Genomic DNA, 18153 nt, shown 5'->3' on the forward strand with positions numbered 1-18153 from the left:
GGAATTTCAACATGTGACAAATACTGAACTCAAGGATGAACTAATTACAGTTAGGTGGTTAAAAAAAAAAAAAGGTCATTGTGACCTCAAAAAAAGCTAACCTAAAAATATAACATTTGCAAATCATGACATTTTACAAATCTGTCTCATAGGTCAAAGATTAACTTGACTGCATCAGCGTGCCCTTTAAAAACATCACCTTAACTAAGAGGTGGAGAAGCTGACTCTCTGGTATCCACCTACTAAATTACTTCACAAATCTTTCATATATTAGATTCATCCAGACCACAGGTGTCAAACATGAGGCCCAGTAGCCAGAATTGGCCCAGCAGAGACTCTAATTCGGCCCCGCTGGACAGCAATGGAAAAAGTGAAGGAAGGCGTACATTTTGGACTTTTAACTGTATTGTCATGAGTTTAACAGCTTTACCTTCACTCATAAAGATAAAGCCATTAATGCTACACCAGAGTAAAGGGGTAATGAAAATTCAAATGAAATGATGTAAAAGTTCCTGTTTTTAAACACGTTTGTTTCCATTTAAGATTCATGCTGACAGATTTCTTCCATTAACTAGAGCATTTCTTCTTCATGTTGAAAAACTGAGATAAAACCGCACTTCTTTTTCTCATATTAAGACATCTCTGGGATTAAATGTGTAATTAAAGTTCCTTACACTGACAGGAGTTTCACTGGTCTGCCCACTTAGGCATCTGGCCCACGATATAAAATGAGTTTGACGTCCCTGATCTAAACAGACAAACTGAGACTGATGTGCAGAAACACAACAACAAGGCAGCAATTCTCCTTTTTCTTTAAAGGACCCCAGTGTGTGTGGGCCATATAGATACGTGGGTATTAATGCCCTGCTGTTTTAGGGTTATTCTTTCTGGGTGCAGTTTTTATGTCAGTGCTGAGGCAGAAAATATTGGTTCAAGCTGGCCAAGAAAACATGCTGCAAAATCCCTGTCAAGAGAAGGTACGTGTGAGCACGCACAGTGTTTTTGTACGAGTGTGAAGAGAGTGTGGCTTACACTAATCCTCTTCGGGCACTAATCATGTCACTGACACACAGGGGTTTTTTGGGGTTTTTTTTTTTTTAAAACATCCACCAGCCCAGCTTGCCAAATGATCACAGCTGCTCATCAGAGCGACAGCATGTACACTGATGATGCATGACAGTCAGGGAGCTTTGGAACAGCTGGCACTAAAGGCTTTTGACTTGCAGTGAAGAGAGCAGCTGAAAAGAACAACTAATAACAAAGACCTTAGAGCGCATTTACAGGACACGTCAACAATGGACTAAATGTTTGATGCCGAATCCCCCTGAATCCTCACCGCTTAAGTCCATAATTAAAGGGAACAAAACATGTCCTTGCATCACTACTTCATAACTGAAGTGATTACTAAAATCATACAGCTCAGAGGAAAAACTCAAAGGCGTTTTCTGCCCCATGTGCTGCCACACTAAGCCCCTTCACACCATTTCTGCGAGCAGCACAGTTAAATGTCTGTGGCAGGATTAACCAGGCAGTCAGGTCAGGGTGCAGGACAGGCTAATTGGATTGGACCAAACTTAAAGCATGACAGCTCCAGTTAAGTGTCACATACCGATTCAGCAGAGAGACACACAAACAGCTCGGCTTCTTATGTTTCTAACCCAGATACAGAACAGCAGTACCATCCTACAGCTAGCTGCTGTGGATAGCTATACACACACACACGCGCGCGCACAGAGTAAAAACAACCCTATTCTGACTTAAATACTTTGTTTAATACAAAGCTACTCTCGACTAGAACCTCAGTACCTTTACATGAAAGCCACCACTAACTTCTTCTAGCTCAGTTTCTATCTTCCAGGCCTTTCATCGGTATCCTCGGCATCCCTTCGTCTCTGGTTTGTACTGGCCGCTAGAATCATCTGACGATAGTCTAGCTGATGCAAAGCCAAAGTATCGGCACTGCTTACAGGTGGAAGCCCTTTAGTACATGCTCTCTTCAGCTCTGTTGTCTGTGCCTTTCCTGTGCGAGCGCTCACCAAAAGCTCAGGTGCTAAGCAGATTTGTAGCCCAGGGAGTTATGTGGGCTGACAAAAGGACCCAACTTCTGACACAGAAGGCTGTAATCCCAATTCCTAGATTAAGAATGTGTGTGCTGCCGTATATCCCACCATGAAGTGTGGCTGTGTGAGGATCCTTCTGAGCTCCTTGGCCTCCATATTCTCTGGGTAACAGGAGATGGTTTCCAGTACCTGCAGAGGAAAATAAACTTTTAGAGGCGAGCTCGTGAAGACGATCTATAAGCTACACTTCAGAGAATTTAGAAGACATTTTTATTTTTTGATTTCCTCACCTCTTTGGCTCTCTGCACTCCGTCACTTGGAGGATTTCTGATCTGAGGGGACGACCTGGTGTTGATTTTGTCATAAAGCTGAAATAACAGCAACAGCAAACAGGTAATGACATTCAGGAGATGATAATGCAAGCAAAGATGGAAAGCCCAAGGAGCCGTGTGGAGCATACATGTGGTTTACAGTGGTCCCTCGCCATAACGCGGTTCACATTTTGCAGTCTCGCCATTTCATGGATTTTTTTTTTGTGCAATTTTGTTTTTGTTTTTTGTTTTTTTACAGCGCATTGTGTTCAGCATCCTGATTGGCTGTAGGCCATTATCAATCAATCTCCTCCGTGCTGTGTCTCCTGTACAGTACAGAATGCGTTCAGCTTGTCAAATTTAAATAAATCTTCGATCGCTAGCAGTGTGACTCTGAAATGCTGTACTGTATGTTTGCAAGTTTTCCCCCAACAAACACAACAATGTCAATGAAACGTTTTTGCACCGTCAAAAGCAACCGCTGGACTTATTCTTCTACGAAGGTTTGAACGTTGAGAGTGTTTAAACAAGACAGAAAAGTGTCACAATGCTCATGCCTCTGAGAAAAGTGTATAAAGTGTGTAGTGAGGGGTTTTACAGCCTTAAAACATCTATAATAGTTGTAAAAAAATAAAGTTGGCTACTTCGCAGATTTCACCTATCGCGGGTTATTTTTAGAACGTAACTCCTGCGATAAAGGAGGGAACACTGTATTGTTGATTTGTCATGGCACCTACTGGATACTTTGGATACTGCAGAGGAAGCGTTTACTCACATCTAACAGAGTGTGGAGGTGCTGGTCCTGGAAGACGCTGTGCAGGAAGTCCATATCTTTCTCACTGCAGTCTGTCAATGCATGGATCTCCTCTAGACTGTCCAAAACCTGTGATACTGCCCCTGTACACACACACACACACTTACGTTACACACTCCAAATATACACTCACTCATAATTACACAAACATTCACAAGTACACAAAGCAGTCTCTTCAACACTACACAAAATGCAAACACTGAACATGACGCATTACCAGAAACAGGCAAAAACACAAACAAAACAAAAACAACAAATTCCACAAATAACCAAAAAATAAATAAATAAAATCACAAACAGTACAAGTGAAAACACTGGAATACACACACACACAAACACTCAGAACTATTGAACCCCAAGTACCTGCTGCATCGCCCACACATGCAGCAAAACCAGAGAAACAGCGGTACATGGCATCAATACATCAGAAGAAAGTCAGTTCAAAAAGTCACAGTGTGGATGACGAGGAGCAGCACTCCCAAGGAAAACAAAAAAAACGCAGCAGAGAGAGAATTACAATCTGACACACAACGTTACTAAAATTCTTCTCAGGCCGTGTAAATATGAACTGTGTGTGTGAGAGAGAAACAAAGTTTAAAAAGGCTCAGAAAGATCACGCCTTAAGTGAAACCACAAAAGTGTCACCAATGTAACTCCGTAACACTTCAGCTCACAGTTGACAAAGCCTGCGAGGCTAAGACACGACTTCTGTCCTTTATAAACATAAAGATTACATAAAGATTAACATTACATCTTAATTTAATAAACAGTTAATTATTCAGACTTGCAGACTTGAGGCGGTTTACTATAAGTGAAGCTTTGTTTTAGAGGAGCTTGAGCCTGTTTTGCTCAGTTATGAAGGAAGCCTACAAAAATAAGCCCAGAAAACCGAGCTGAAGAAAATACGCGAAAGACTTTGTTCTAAATATGTGCAATAACTGACGAACAAAGGGCTAATCGGGAGTTCTGTGATGTATGAAAGATGCAGCAGAGGAGAATTTAAGCTGTTAAAAACTTCCTCTTTTTTTTAGCACATCTTGGCATGTGCATCATACAAATATAGTGAGAGCTCTTTCTTCAACTTGAAAGAGCTCTCACTATATTCTATAAAAATAACCGGTGAGTCATAAGGTTACGAAAGGCTAAAGATTTAAAGAAGAGAATACAACACTTCAAAAGTTGAGGCCTTCACACACCGGACGTGGAGGACTGGTGTGAATGTCGCATGTGTTTTAAAAAGTTTTTTTTGGACTCGTATGTTCTCAATGCAGCTGTTCACACTAATCGCACAATTATGCTCAACAATCTGCAGATCGAGTTCTTTTTTCTGGTTTTTCAGATGTGAACAGACCGATCTGACCAAGCAGACCACAAACAATAATCCTATTTTACTTCAGACACCCAGTTAGCTGCTGCTCTGGGTCAGTCGGCTCTCTGAAATATTTTCTCAAATGTGATTCGAACTTTGATTCGAACTCAAATATCGATTGTATCGATACCAAGTTGGCATCGGTATCGGATTGATACTAGCCGGGTGAGATCGATTCTTTACTTCAAGTTCCGCTCTTGTTTGCAGTGCTGTGGTTTTGGCAAAGACGAAACAGCAAGGTCGCCGGATTCGCCGCTCCTGTGTCAGCGCACAGTAGGCACACTCTCCTCCCCCTCCACACTCTTGAGGTGAGATGTTGCGCCGTCACGTGACGTGACTTAGACGCTTTGGGGGTTGTTAAGTTGTTCACGTATTATTTATATTTTCACCAGCTGTTGTTTATGTTGTTGAGAATTTTAACTGTAATTTTTGTATTATAGTTTCTCAACAGTACTTGTTTTAATTTGTTTACTGGTTTGCGAACACTTTTTATTTAAGATTTTTCAATAAATAAATAAATAAATAAAAAATTGATAATATTCATTTTCTATTTAATTATAAACTATGTCCTGGGTTTAAACTATTTAATGATAAAAAAGGAAACATCACAAAAACACTTAAGGTCATGAAAATTAATTGAAATTTAGCGATTCAATGACGCATCCACCTTATTTATCGAAAAGTATCGCTATAGGCGATAGTGGCCCGTATTTACTTGTTGTCGGATCGATACCAAAATATTCAGTATCGCACACCACTACTTCCTTTCCTTGTTTAGAAACATCCAGACAAGCTCATCACTGCTTGATGTGGATTTCATTTTTTTTTTTTTCACAAGATCACGCGTGCAAAATAATTCTGAATTTCATGTTGTTTTTATCGAAACACGCTCGGTGCGTAAAGGCCTGCACACAGCAATTAAAGGCTGATTTATTAGAGTGCATGAAGACAATGATGTTTAGTTTACAAATGCAGCTAGAAGTAGTCAAACATGCTATGATAGTGTAATGAGTAATCATTTAAATGGGAACTAGTTTATTCATTTCATATTTTTATTCTTGACCTCTATCAGAGCAGCATCTAAGTTCAAGAATGACCTTTGTGTAAAAAAGATAAATAAATCTGTCTATCTAGAGCACAATAAGTGCCCTTTAGTTACCAGCATAAATTTGGGAGACAAATTGGTTTACAGGAAGCTGTGAGCACCAGTAAAAAGCAGCTCTCTCTGAAAAGTGGAGATAAAAGATCTTATTGTTAGTCAGGACACTGAGGATGCAAGCATCTTATCGTCTTTACTTTTGTTTTTGCTCACTGCACAAACTACTCATCAGCACGTCTTAATCTGGTTTTCAAAGCTTCACGTTGCCACAATAATGGAGATGCATGTGTTTCATCTTCACAAGTCAAAAGGAAGCAGTCAGAATAAACACACACCAGAGCAAAATAAGTTCTTTAAAGAGGGGACAGCAGAGGAGACAGAGGGGGCAGAGGCATGGAGGATTAATACCCACATCATTCAACACACGGGAGAAATGCAACTACAGAGCAAGTGATGTCATGGTGATATCACACATCCACAATCTATGAGTGTGGAGGGGGTAAGAGGAGGGGGTATACGTACTTTCAGCAGCTAGCAGTCCTAGAGACAGCACAGCAGGAGGAGAAAACAACACCAAAGAAAGAGAAGCTGAGATTAGAGGAGGTTTAAAAGCAACTACGGCTGCAGAGATGAACAAAAAACAAAACGCAGCTACGGCAGACAGAGAGAATCAGCAAAAGCAGCTAAATCTGGACAAAGTCTGCCGAGCTGCTGCAGGGATCTACAACGCAACATGTCTAGTCGAGCAACATGTCTGAAGCAACACAGCTGCAAAAATAAAACAGTCACCAGGAAGCAAGACTGCAGCAGACTGCCAGCCTCAGCACAACGGACATACGAGTCCACGCGGCTGCAGCAGCTGCTTTTACAGCACAAACTCGGACAATAAATAAAAAATAAATAAATAAACAAAACAGGTTCATTAGACTGATCCGCTGATTAGCTGACACTGAAACGCACTCAGTTTCTATCGTTTAGAACTGGGTCGGGTTTCTTTGTGTTGCTCAGCTCTGGCCGGCGCGGCCTGCAGTCTTCTCAACAGCAGAAGTGAAAGTGGAACGCTGAGACAGGGAAGTGAGGCTGCTGTTGGGAAATGTGTTCATTAAACAGGGAAGCTGTGCACCGACAGCTGCTTTTCACAAAGACACCAGAATAGAAACCACGTGAGCACAAACAGAGCTAGAAAGCAATTGTGATCATGTTCTGTTGCGCAACATGCACACACTGAACACTTTTAAAGAGGGTTTCAATAATTGAATCCATCCATTAAAATAACCTTACTGTAATCAACACCATTTCACTGTCCTTCAGGTTATATTTGAATTAATGCGGCATGCTTTTCACTTCTTTTAGGCTCTTTGTCATACACACAAACAATCTAATACCTGCGTCTCCCTGTTGCAAACAAATTTAGAGGAAAAAGTCTGCCTGACAGTTACCTGAGGAGGTGGGATCATCTGAGAAATCATGGAGCTCCTCAGGGGGGTCACCATAGAAGGAATTAAACTTGTGGCTGGAAACAGCAGCCAGCACTGCACCCTGGGACAGAGAGTAGGGGGTAACATGGATATTAAGTAAAATATACGTATATAAATAGATGTTATATATAACAGTTTATAGTGTTTAAAAGGTTGAGATGAGAGTAGAAATTCTGCCAGCAGCTTAATCTGGGTCATTAGAAACATCTGCACAGAGGGGATGTGGAGAGACTTCCTCTCATACCGAAACCATTCCTCTTGGAGTCTAATAACACTGCGCTAACCTTCAGCTTCCTCCTGGCGTTGAACTTTCTCAGCTGCTCAACTGTTTCGGGCAGGTGGATCTTGTAGGCATACCTGTCCCTCTCCTGCATTTGTTGGGAATCACAGACATAAAGATGAAGGACATTAGCGCTCGCACAGAGACAGTGAACGGATGTGAAAGCAGAGCTGTGGTTCTGAGCAAAAGGAAGTGTGCTTGAGTTAACATCAGTCAGGCCAGTGGTTTAAAGGTGAATTTGAGCTTGCGAAAACATTTACAGCAGGCAGCAAATATTCACGCCCGTTTCTGGGTTTTTAAAATAGTAAACACGATTATGAAAAAGAAAAGAAAAAAAAGAGGAAATCAAACGACAATAACCTCCTACAGCTGCCGAGATGTGAAGTGAGAGTATTTTTACTTGCATTCACTTAATTTGAATGTTAGTAGTATGTGCATGTGTGTGTGTGTGTCTGTGAGTGTGTGTCTTGTGATCTTGCCTTCAGCCAGGGGTGGTTGAGAGCCTCATAGACAGTGATTCTCTCAGCAGGGTCAAGCATCAGCATGCGCCTCACCAGGTCCTTGGCGCTCTCAGAGATGTGAGCCCACTGGCGCGGGTTCATCTGAAACCCAGAGAATTATTCAGAAACGCGTGAAGTAGCCAGGATGCCAGCCGAATCTGGCAGTAATTAAAGATCCGAGGACAAATTACACACCATTTAATGCTTCATAAATAAACCCACATCATTTTTCTCCCCCCTGTTGTGCAAAATGTTTCGGTGGTTTGCTTCACTGTTTGGTTTTTTTTGCAGCAGCTTGATGGAAGATAGCAACGGTGTTGTCCATCACTCTGCACACTGTGACTGCATCTGCTACAGATTAGTGCACCAAACAGGAAACTCATACTGTGCTGAAAGCAGATAATTCATCAGACCTTTATCTTAGTTTTTTTTCTGCTGATACAGTCACTTTATTCATCACCTCTCACATTGTTGTTGTGTGAGAGAAAAAGCTGAAGACACCGGGGGGGAGAGGAAAGGCAGGCCGCAATTTGAAGTTCTGAAGTAATGTGGTAAAAGCAATGCATTCAGTTCCTGTAATCCAAGACCTCAACCTTGTATCTAACATGCACAACAGCACAGTTCAGTCTGAGCCTCAGGGCCAAAGCTCTGGTGCTTCTCTGTTCACCAACAGGCCGTTTTGGCATTTAGCTCCTACCTTGTATTTCCCTTTGATGATAGCCTCAAACAAGCGCTCCTTGGTGCCGTAGAAAGGCAGGCAGCCGGACAGCAGAATGAAGAGGATCACTCCACATCCCCACACATCTACCGGTTTGCCATAAGGCTCCCTTTTCACCACCTCTGGGGCCATGAAGTGGGGCGTGCCCACTCGACCTGAGGAAAGAGATACATTTCATACACTACACTGATACAGTTTCATGATGAACTTTTTATTATCATTATTATTTGAAACACATTTAAACAAGCCCGTCCCGTGCTCTTTTTTAGGACGCTGCTGCTTGGAGCCTATCTCACAATCCAATACGAGAGAGTCAGAGTGGATAGCTCAGACAGTTACATGTTGTGATTCATCTAATGAGCATGTCTTTGGACTGTGGGAACAGACTAGGGCTGCTCGAGGAGACCCACATAGACCTGCTTACTCATATCCAAAAAACTGCCCGGTCATTTCGCTAAACCACAACCAGTGAAAACCTGTTTCTAATAACGTGGCAGTTTTTATTAAGTAGGATATTCACACTCATAAGGATTTTTATTGAAACATTACAAAGAAACAAGCAAATCGATTACATTTCATTATTATTAAGGTTGTGGACAGAATGTAAGCATGAGTGAGACGTACAGTAAGGGGGGAAAAACCCGACCTTTAAAAGAGACTATGGAGGTGACTGCATACGTAAGCATTAGTCTGCGTGAAGTCTGTTACCTCATTAACAAGCACTTTGCTGTCATTTCTGCATAATTGGTAACCACAGGTGTGGGGGAAGACCTACACTAGTTTTGTGGGCCACCTGTAATCACAGAATGCAAGAAAACCCTTGAAAAGTGTTTCACTGTACCTCCGGCTACTAAACCAGACTCTCCCAGCTGGATTGCCACTCCGAAGCCTCCAAGTTTCACTGGAGCAGAGTTCTCCTTTGAGGCCAGGAGCACACAGTGAGGCTGCAGAGGAATGAAAGACACGCGTCAGCACAGTGCAAATGAAGACAAGCTAATACTTGGTACAATTAGGGCCTGACTGATGCGGGACAGTCCCAGCAGACTTTAAAAATCACACTGACTTTTTTTAAAATAAAAGAGGCACAAGCACAGACACTGCAGAGCATTGCTTTGCTCTCTGTGCAAAAGTGCAAGATTCCATTATGTTCAAATGGTGGTTAGTGTACCCTGGTTTCACTTGAGCTTGCACAAATCTGACAGTGTGTTCAAAAGGAGATGCACATTTTTTGTCTCACACTTTGTGTGCTACAGAGCTCGGTGTTGAATCTGACTCCAGCAGTGAGCAATGGAGAACTCTGGAAGTAATTCACAAAACTGAAGAGACCTTTTTTAACCCTCCAGTATGCTTTTTAGATTCTGGTTAATTCATTTATCATAGAAACTTGGCAGGATACAGACAGACACGCACAGCTCTATAAATGGTAGACAGCAGGAATCAATAGCAAACATTAATATATATACAAAAACAACAGAAACGCACACATTAGAGAACAAGTTGAAAAGTGCCTGGAAGTAGCACAAAGAAAGAGGCTGTATGTACTTAGACTAGTGTGAAAAAGGTGACACCGAAGCTTCACCGTGTAGTCACACAGGACTAGTACTGCAGGTCAGAGGCAGGTAAGAAAATTTTTGCCGAGTGCCGTGATAGCTGCTGCTAAATTACAACGGCTAGTTTATTAAGGAGAAGGACATTAAGCCAACCGCGTTCACCGGCAGACTTGTAAAAACTGCTTAATCAAAATTGTTATGACACTTTACTTAATATCTAATTCACTGGGCAAATAGTGCGGCGACTCGCCACGACCCAAAGCTTTCTGCGAGGAAAACTAATCAGCTGATGTCAGCGGCTGATGAGCAGCGAGGACGGTGTTGCGTGGCATGTTTTCCATCACGGGTTCTGTGTCAGTGCTAATAAAACTGCTTTCCATCACATTTTCACATATTTGTTCTTTTATAATTGTAAATCCAAGTTGCACACCTAATTTTTTTAAAAAGACAACAAATGAAATGATGGGTTTCAGTGATGTATTGTCACACTTTTTGTGACAGTAAGAAGACATGCAAAACCACAGTGAGTGTGAAAAGTGGTGGGCTCACTTCCTGTCTTCTTATTCTTTGCAAATTTTGTAGGGGGGGCGGAGAGAGAGAGAGAGAGAGAGAGAGGGAGCGAGAGAGAGCGAGAGAGAGAGAGAGAGAGGGGGCCGTCTCACATCTATGAGAGAGGAGAGGCTATGAAAGAGCTTTCCAGTAAAGACTGAAGACAAGCTGAGCAGAAGCGGTGACACAGACAAGCCTGCAGGATAAATGACTTCAGAGGTGAAAACGGCAAAAAGGCGGTGCTTAGCCAGGACTAGTTTCTTTTAACCTAAAACAATTAAACTCACCTTTATTCGTTTAACAAAAGCTTAAAGAGACTGATAATGGAGCAGCATTAGAAGTTGGATGGAGGAAAATACACGCAGGACTACTGTGAGCTCACACTGCTACACATTCACAGCTGTGTTGGATCTACTGTGGAAGGATTATTGATGGTGAGTGTTGCACCTTAATCCAAACATCTGTGTGTACGAGTCAGAGTGACTGTGAGCGCTTTTGCATCTGCAGCGTGCACCCCTTGGCTCCGCTCTAACACCGTGGGACTGGAATTTATGCGTTAAACAGGCATAAAACTTCTAATTAGTCATGACTCCTGCTCCCACCCGTGAAAGCTAAATCACAGTGGAACTTTGAAAAAGCTGCACAGTGTACGGAGCTTTAATTTTGTAAGGTGCCGCACCTTTTTTTCAACACAAATTACTATAATTTCCACTTGATGGTGGAAAACTCACAGATCATTACTTGTGTGTGACCTTAATCTACAACCTACGTATTACTCACCTCACTGTGTATTACTCATAAAACACACAATTGCAGTTTCAGTCCGTGCACCTTGTTTTGCTGCACTTTTGACTGCAAGAGCTTCTTTGTATGTCTATTCAGTGAAAATAAAAATTTCCCCCCCTTTTTCCCCTTAGGTCCTGATGTTTAAAACTTCTGAGCCACAATGAATACGACTTTCAGGCCGGTACTCCCAACCTCTGCAGTGTTCGACACCTCTCTCCCTATATCCACGTCATCCCTCCCAGGCTACATGTCATCGGCTTCTCTTTCTCCTTTCTCCACCTCAAACTACACAGCGGTCACTTCAACCCCGATGCCTTGCTCATTTAATAATGAAAGCCTCCGTGTTCTGCAGGCGGTGCTCTACTCTCTTTTCTTCATCTTTGGACTTGTGGGTAACCTCTTTGCTTTGTGGGTCTTCCTGTTCCTGCATTCGGGCCGAAACTCAGTGCGGGTGTTCCTCATCAACTGTGCAGTGGCTGATCTGGTCTTCCTGGCATGCCTGCCCTTCAGGGTCTTCTTCCATATTAATGGAAACAAATGGGTACTGGGACCTGTGGCCTGCAAGATGGTGGGAAACCTATTTTACATGAACATGTACATGAGCATATTTCTACTCGGATTCATCAGCCTGGACAGGTACTTGAGGCTGAAGGGGAAGGGCAGAGCACGGAGAGGCCTAAGGCTGAGGCTGTGGGGGCAAAGCAAGCCGTGGAGCTGGGTGGCATGTGGAGTTCTGTGGATTGCGTTCCTGGTGGGTGTGATTCCCATGATTGCCACACCAGAGGATAAGGAACACAGCGATAAGTGCTTCCAGTACAAAACGCGACAAAAAGCCTACTGGAAAGCCTACATCAACGCAGGGCTGGTGGTGATGTTCTGGTTCATCTTCATCATCCTCGTGGTTTCCTATGCCAAGATTGCCTCACGGCTGCAGCAGGTGTCACGGGACAAGCCGGACCTACCTAACGCACAGAGATACAGGAGAACCGCAAAGAAGTCCTTCTTTGTCCTCTTTCTCTTCACCATCTGCTTCGGGCCCTACCACGCCTTTCGCCCCTTCTACATCTCCTCCCAATTGAGCTCAAGCCTATCCTGTAATTACATGCAAATCATGGACTGGACCAATGAGGTGATGTTGTTATTCTCAGCCTTTAACAGTTGCTTGGATCCTGTCATGTACTTTCTGTTATCGGGCTCGGTGCGCAAAGCTGCCCTCCAAGCACTCGGACGCAGACTCGGCCACCGGCTTCTCTTCCTGAATGACGTGACATCCAACAGCTCCACCATGGATTTCAGACGGCCGTCTGTCCCTGTGGTTGTACCCAACCTCGGTGTTAACACTCAGTCGCTCACCCCCAGAACCAGTATGTGTGTCATCAACTCTAACCTCCGCTGCACAAGAGTGACTACGCTTCCACCTACTGGCCAACAGTGATCACAGGAGGAAAAAAAATCGGAGTAGAGCATTTCTATTGACAGCTTCGGTTCTAACATATTATGCCCCCGTACATGAACCCCTGTCAGAGATGGATTTTTAACCAATTTCCATTATTGGTTAAAGACAACAGATTTATGTCTGAAGACGTACTACAGCATCAGCCGTGTCTTTAAAAATTTACATTTCTTTAAAGACTAATGATGATGTGAAATGTGTGTGCGTGTGTGTGAGTGAATGTCAAGAATTTTCAGTATTAAAAAATAAGTTTTATGGAGAAAAAATAAATTGCTGTAGACTTTAATAGAGAACTAACTTTTCTCTTTTCACACTCTTTCAGCACAGAACACATTATATTGGCATACCTCTACTGTTACAGTGGTGGATCCTCTAACAACAACCAGTGTTTCAAACAATGAGGTCAGAGTATGTAAGAGCTCAGGCTTCCTATTGCGTTAAATGCTTTGTCTGTGGATCTTAACTTTGGATCCAGTGAAAGAAAAACTAATATCATTTTATTTATTAAGTGTGAATCATGCAGATTAATCGCAGTGAGTCTGCTCATGTAAGATAATAGTTTATTTACCCCAAATTTGTTTTAATTTTGAGTGGCTGGAATGGACAATAACCTATCCTGTAAGCCTTTTGCTTTGCTTGAGCTCTGGAGCTCAATAGTCTGCTCTTACAAGAAGCAAACGAAAGCCAGCTTTGACCCACCATGATGATCAGCGCTTGCACTGGTTCTGCTGCTGACAGCTTTGAGCCCTGTGTGGTCAAATGGCTCAGATGGGATCAAGGGCCTGATTCAGCACTGCTCCATATGGTCTAGTAGTGTCGGACACCTGTGTTTGAGGGTTAATCCTGTTGGAAATACTGGGGGGTTCTGATTTTGCTCTAGGAATGCCTAATAAATCCACACAGTTGATTTAATTACAGCCGTAGATCCCCAAGTATTTAAGTAAATATATTTCTAAAGGTGACATCTGGTCAAAACTTCATATTAGCACATTTAGAAATGTATTTACTTACAACTTTACTAAAATTGGTGTTCAATATTTATTTTACCGCTGTATGCTACAGCTAACACTGACTCTTGCTGAGGTGTGGGTTTGCCAAAAGGAAAAAAAAAAAAGAGACTTCATGGTGGTTTATTCTAAAAACCACAGAGTAACTAAACTTAATATTAAAAGCGGATATTGAGGGAAATTTTCGGGTAAAGCATGGGTTGCTTTTAGCATTTGCCTTCCCACAAGCAGTGAAGACAGCGTCTTCACAGGAAGGCAGTAACACTGTGCAGTATACACTTCTGGTGTGATAAATATATTTAATAGGTTGTCCTTTGCGAGTCACGGAACATGTTCTGTGGTTTCACTAGCTTGACTGCGCGAAAGCTCACCTTTACATCACGGTGAATCACATTGTTGTCATGGCAGTATCGAAGCGCCTCCAGAATCTGCCTCATGTAGTGGCTGGAGGGACAGAAAGCAGAAACAGAAGGGGGGCATCATTTAGAGCGTGCACAGAGATGTTGTGTATTTCAGGCTTTAATAATATTTGAAAATGTGAAGCCCACACTTAGCAGACTGTGTCCCCTACCTGGCCACTGCTTCGCTGTACACAAACCCAGCATCAGCTCGCTTCACGATTTCAAAACACAGGTCTGCACCATCCATGCTAGAAAAAAAGAAGGAAGGTTTATGGTGGGTATGAAATGATCTGTTTAGTAATGAGTAAGCTGAGAACTATTTATTAGTATAGATTTAGATTTGGTTTAGATTCAGGCTACATTTGAATAATTTCAATAATCAGATGAAAGACAAAAAAATAACAGCCGATACAATAAATTATTTTTCCTTCAAACACTTCTCATGTACAGTGCTGTAAAAACTGTTTGCTTCCTCCCTGATTTGTTTTTTGCATATTTGTCACACTTGAATGTTTCAGCTCATCAAACAAATTTTAATATTAGCCAAAAATAACCCAAGTAAATCTAGAATGCAGTTGGCCCTGTGTGAGAAAGTAAGGCCCACTCTTCTTTATACAAGTGTTTTAATTCAGCCACACTGGAGGGTTTTCAAGCATGAACAGGCTGTTTAAGGTCATGCCATCAGATTTAAGTCTGGACTTTGCCAAGGCCACTCCAAAACCTTTGTTTTTTTTCTTCAAATAAGCTAATCACAGGTGGACTAGCTGCTGTGTTTTGGATCTGTTTCATTATAATTAAAAGCGCTCTTGAGCTTCACGACATGAACTGATGGTCGTACATTCTCCTTCAGGACTTTGCAGTAGAGAGCAGAATTCATGGTTCCATCAATCACAGCAACAAAACAGCCCGAGAGCATCGCACTACCACCACCATGTTTGCCTGTTGCTATGATGATCTTTTTATAAAATGTTGTTAGTTGTACATCAGATGTAACAGGACTCAAACCTTGTGTTTTTTAGATGTTATTCTGGGGTCTTTAGTGACCTCCTTGATGAGTGGTGCACTCTTGGAGTCATTCTGGTAGGCTAGCGTCTCATTCCATTTATGGATAATGACTCTCATTGTGGTTCGCTGGAGGCCCAAAGCCTAAGAAGTGGCTTTTGTAACCCTTTCCAGATTGATACATGTCAGTGACTTTGTGTCTCAGCTGCGTCTTTAGATTGTTGAATGATGCTTTTTGAGAGATTTTTTTAAACCCTACTTCATTTTGTCAGACAAGTAGGTTTACATAGCTTTTCTTTTTCCCCCTTTAAATTAAATTATTTGTTTGAAACATGCAAGTGTTAAAAGATGCAAAAATTTAAGAAATCAGGAACTGTACACTATTATACTTATGATTACATATTGCGCTGGCCTAGCAATATCTTCAAATATCACACTTTTTTTTCCTTTTTCTCGTCAAAGAGACCAAGAAGTCTGAAACCACAAAAACAAGGGGGTGTGAAATTACCAGTAACAGCCATCTGCCTAGTGCTGATAAAATTAGTTGGTAACTATTTGCCTAGCGCGGTGGTGACGGTAGTTTATAAGAGAAAAGCTGCCATACATAAAACATACAAAATCCAAACCTAAAATTGGATGGGAATGTGAACTTTGTGCACCACACACTTACAATTCAAAGACCATGTAGAGCATGCCATCGGAGCTGTAAGTCTCCAGCAGCTCCACGATGTGGGGGTGTTTCAGCATGTGGCAGATGCTCGCCTCTCGCTTCAGATCTGTGAGAAAGAAATTCAACATGGGCTATGGTGAGACACATCGAACACTTCGGATTTCATCCAGTCTAATTATACTTCCAGGTTGTGAGGTAAAGTGCTAATATTTAAATGTATGCCAAGAGTCGTGTTACTGCTTTGTAGACTTTAAAGTACACCTAAAATGCTTTTCCTTATTTTCTGACATCTATTTAAAGCTCCAGTGCTGGATGTCTATACTTAAAATGGAAAAAGTTTCAAATGAAGCTGACAGCATATATGCAAGTGAGTCTTCAGACTGCTCTAAAAGGTCTTTTCCCCCCCGGCTCTTAGCTCTAGGTGATGTCAGTGGGAGTGGATTGGATCCCCAATATCATCATCTCATGCACAAGGTTCAGCTTGTGAGCACGGCAGCCCGCCCACAGACCTTCTGTTTGTGAGACGCATCCAATTAAAGGGAGGAGAGGAAAGCTAAAAGAGCTAAAACAGAGGTTGACTGAGGAGCTGCAGGATAAAAGGAAAAAAGTTTATTTTCAACTGAATCAGGCGAAGCTGCCCTGTTAAGAGTCCAACAATTTGAACACAGAGCTGGAAATGAGCCTAAAAAGTTTGCTTATACAAAAACTGAAGCTTTTCATTCAGGTATTGCAAACTTTCAATATCAGATTAGCTTTTATTGTGTCCTGGGAGAAATTTACCTTGGACAAGCGAGGGAAACACATCATGTAAAATAACAGACAGATGCAAACATTAGTTTACAATTTTACCAATTATGGCACTAAAGAAATTATACCTATTTCATTTACAGTTTGGTATCCTAAACCTTTTCCATGAGGGCATTATAAAGCATGTGATTTTTGGTCCTAGTAATGTTCAAGTCCTGCTTTATCAGTGATATCTGAAGGGACGATGAGGGGAGTATCCCGACTACCTTTCCGCCTATTGATGGACTTTATGCACTCAGTACTATAGGATCAATTTTCCTTCAACCTAAATGTTTGCATTGTGAAACACATCTCCCTCTATACTATACTCACCCTATAAAACATTTAGATCCTTTATGTTTAAATGCAGAAAACGACAGAGAAACATAGCAATACCTGACTGCTCTTTTCATACCTCAGCAGGCTGCCTGCCACATGACTAACTCAACACTGGGGGGAGCTGCAGAGCATTTAATTTGCCAGGTATCCTCTTCTTGATATATAGACTACAGACTAACTGATCAACAAGCTGGTCTCTACCAGAAAGAATGCACATCTGGACCACTGTCATCAACATCATGACTAATCCAGATCTGCAGAAACAATTGCAACATGACTGTGGGGATTTCTCATGTTTTGACTGCCTGGATGGAAAACACGGCTACGATTAGAGGACAGACTTCTCTCTTGTGAGAAGAGCAACGACACGTTGTCTAATAGACTGACAGACAACTGGCAGGACATGAGGTAACGACAGAGATGCAGACTGCTGAGGCGAGCTAACAGACATAATGTGCTGCTGTTGGGCTTCTCAGTCCATAAAAAGCTCATTTACACACTCCGCTCCCCATCTGTAAGTCTACTGATCTTTGTGTGTGTGAGTGTGTGCTCTCTTTGTGTCGTGACCGCTATCATTATGCAATACAGAGAACCGACAGAGTCCCCACTACAGAGCCCCCTATTCTGCTCTCCCTTTGCTTCCATCATTTCCTCCTTCTCGCCCTTTTCACACCGATCCCTCGCCCGTCTCATCGAGTAGCCATTCTTGAACTTAACAATGCTGCCCACTGTCCAACGAGGAAACGGCTGATGGAGCCAGAGAGGCCTGGAACGCTCTGAATGAAGCTGATGCCGTCCACTGGGCCTTTTCCAAAGCAGGCCTCGGTTAGCCTTTGTCATGTCATGCTAATAAATTGCACTTTGAAGACTGCAGGACCATGTTGCCACACCATCTCCTGATATTCTAACTATCATATAAAACTAATGTACAGAAATCACACTAAGAAGTCATTTAGGCTTGCCCATTCGCCAGTGTTACTT

At 42.2% G+C, this 18153-nt stretch overlaps 2 protein-coding genes across 10 annotated transcripts in view; one reads left to right on the forward strand and one right to left on the reverse strand.

The window, feature by feature from the left end:
* LOC102776690 (peripheral plasma membrane protein CASK-like) overlaps positions 1-18153 on the reverse strand; it is a 48799-nt gene that overhangs the window by 11609 nt on the left and 19037 nt on the right. For 4 of the 9 annotated variants that reach the window (XM_087836539.1, XM_087836537.1, XM_087836536.1 and 1 more), the window contains exons 3-14: positions 16048-16153; positions 14546-14623; positions 14346-14418; positions 9471-9573; positions 8609-8784; positions 7891-8013; positions 7416-7499; positions 7093-7192; positions 6176-6193; positions 3147-3271; positions 2351-2428; positions 2169-2249 (exon numbers count right to left, since the gene is read on the reverse strand). In XM_087836539.1, the coding sequence (XP_087692665.1) occupies positions 2169-2249; positions 2351-2428; positions 3147-3271; positions 6176-6193; positions 7093-7192; positions 7416-7499; positions 7891-8013; positions 8609-8784; positions 9471-9573; positions 14346-14418; positions 14546-14623; positions 16048-16153 (1145 nt within the window). The remainder of the gene's footprint in view (positions 1-2168; positions 2250-2350; positions 2429-3146; positions 3272-6175; positions 6194-7092; positions 7193-7415; positions 7500-7890; positions 8014-8608; positions 8785-9470; positions 9574-14345; positions 14419-14545; positions 14624-16047; positions 16154-18153) is intronic. The other 5 variants (XM_006795674.3, XM_006795668.3, XM_006795672.3 and 2 more) reach the window with 2 other exon arrangements.
* Positions 10907-13218, forward strand: LOC102778728 (putative G protein-coupled receptor 34). Its single transcript, XM_006795677.3, has 2 exons — positions 10907-11162; positions 11646-13218. The coding sequence occupies exon 2, from the start codon at positions 11675-11677 to the stop codon at positions 12947-12949; it is 1275 nt and encodes a 424-aa protein (XP_006795740.1). The 5' UTR covers positions 10907-11162; positions 11646-11674; the 3' UTR covers positions 12950-13218.

This window comes from Neolamprologus brichardi, chromosome 23 (genome assembly GCF_056152115.1).
Source record: "Neolamprologus brichardi isolate AB-2024 chromosome 23, ASM5615211v1, whole genome shotgun sequence".
Classification (NCBI taxonomy): Eukaryota; Metazoa; Chordata; class Actinopteri; order Cichliformes; family Cichlidae; genus Neolamprologus; species Neolamprologus brichardi.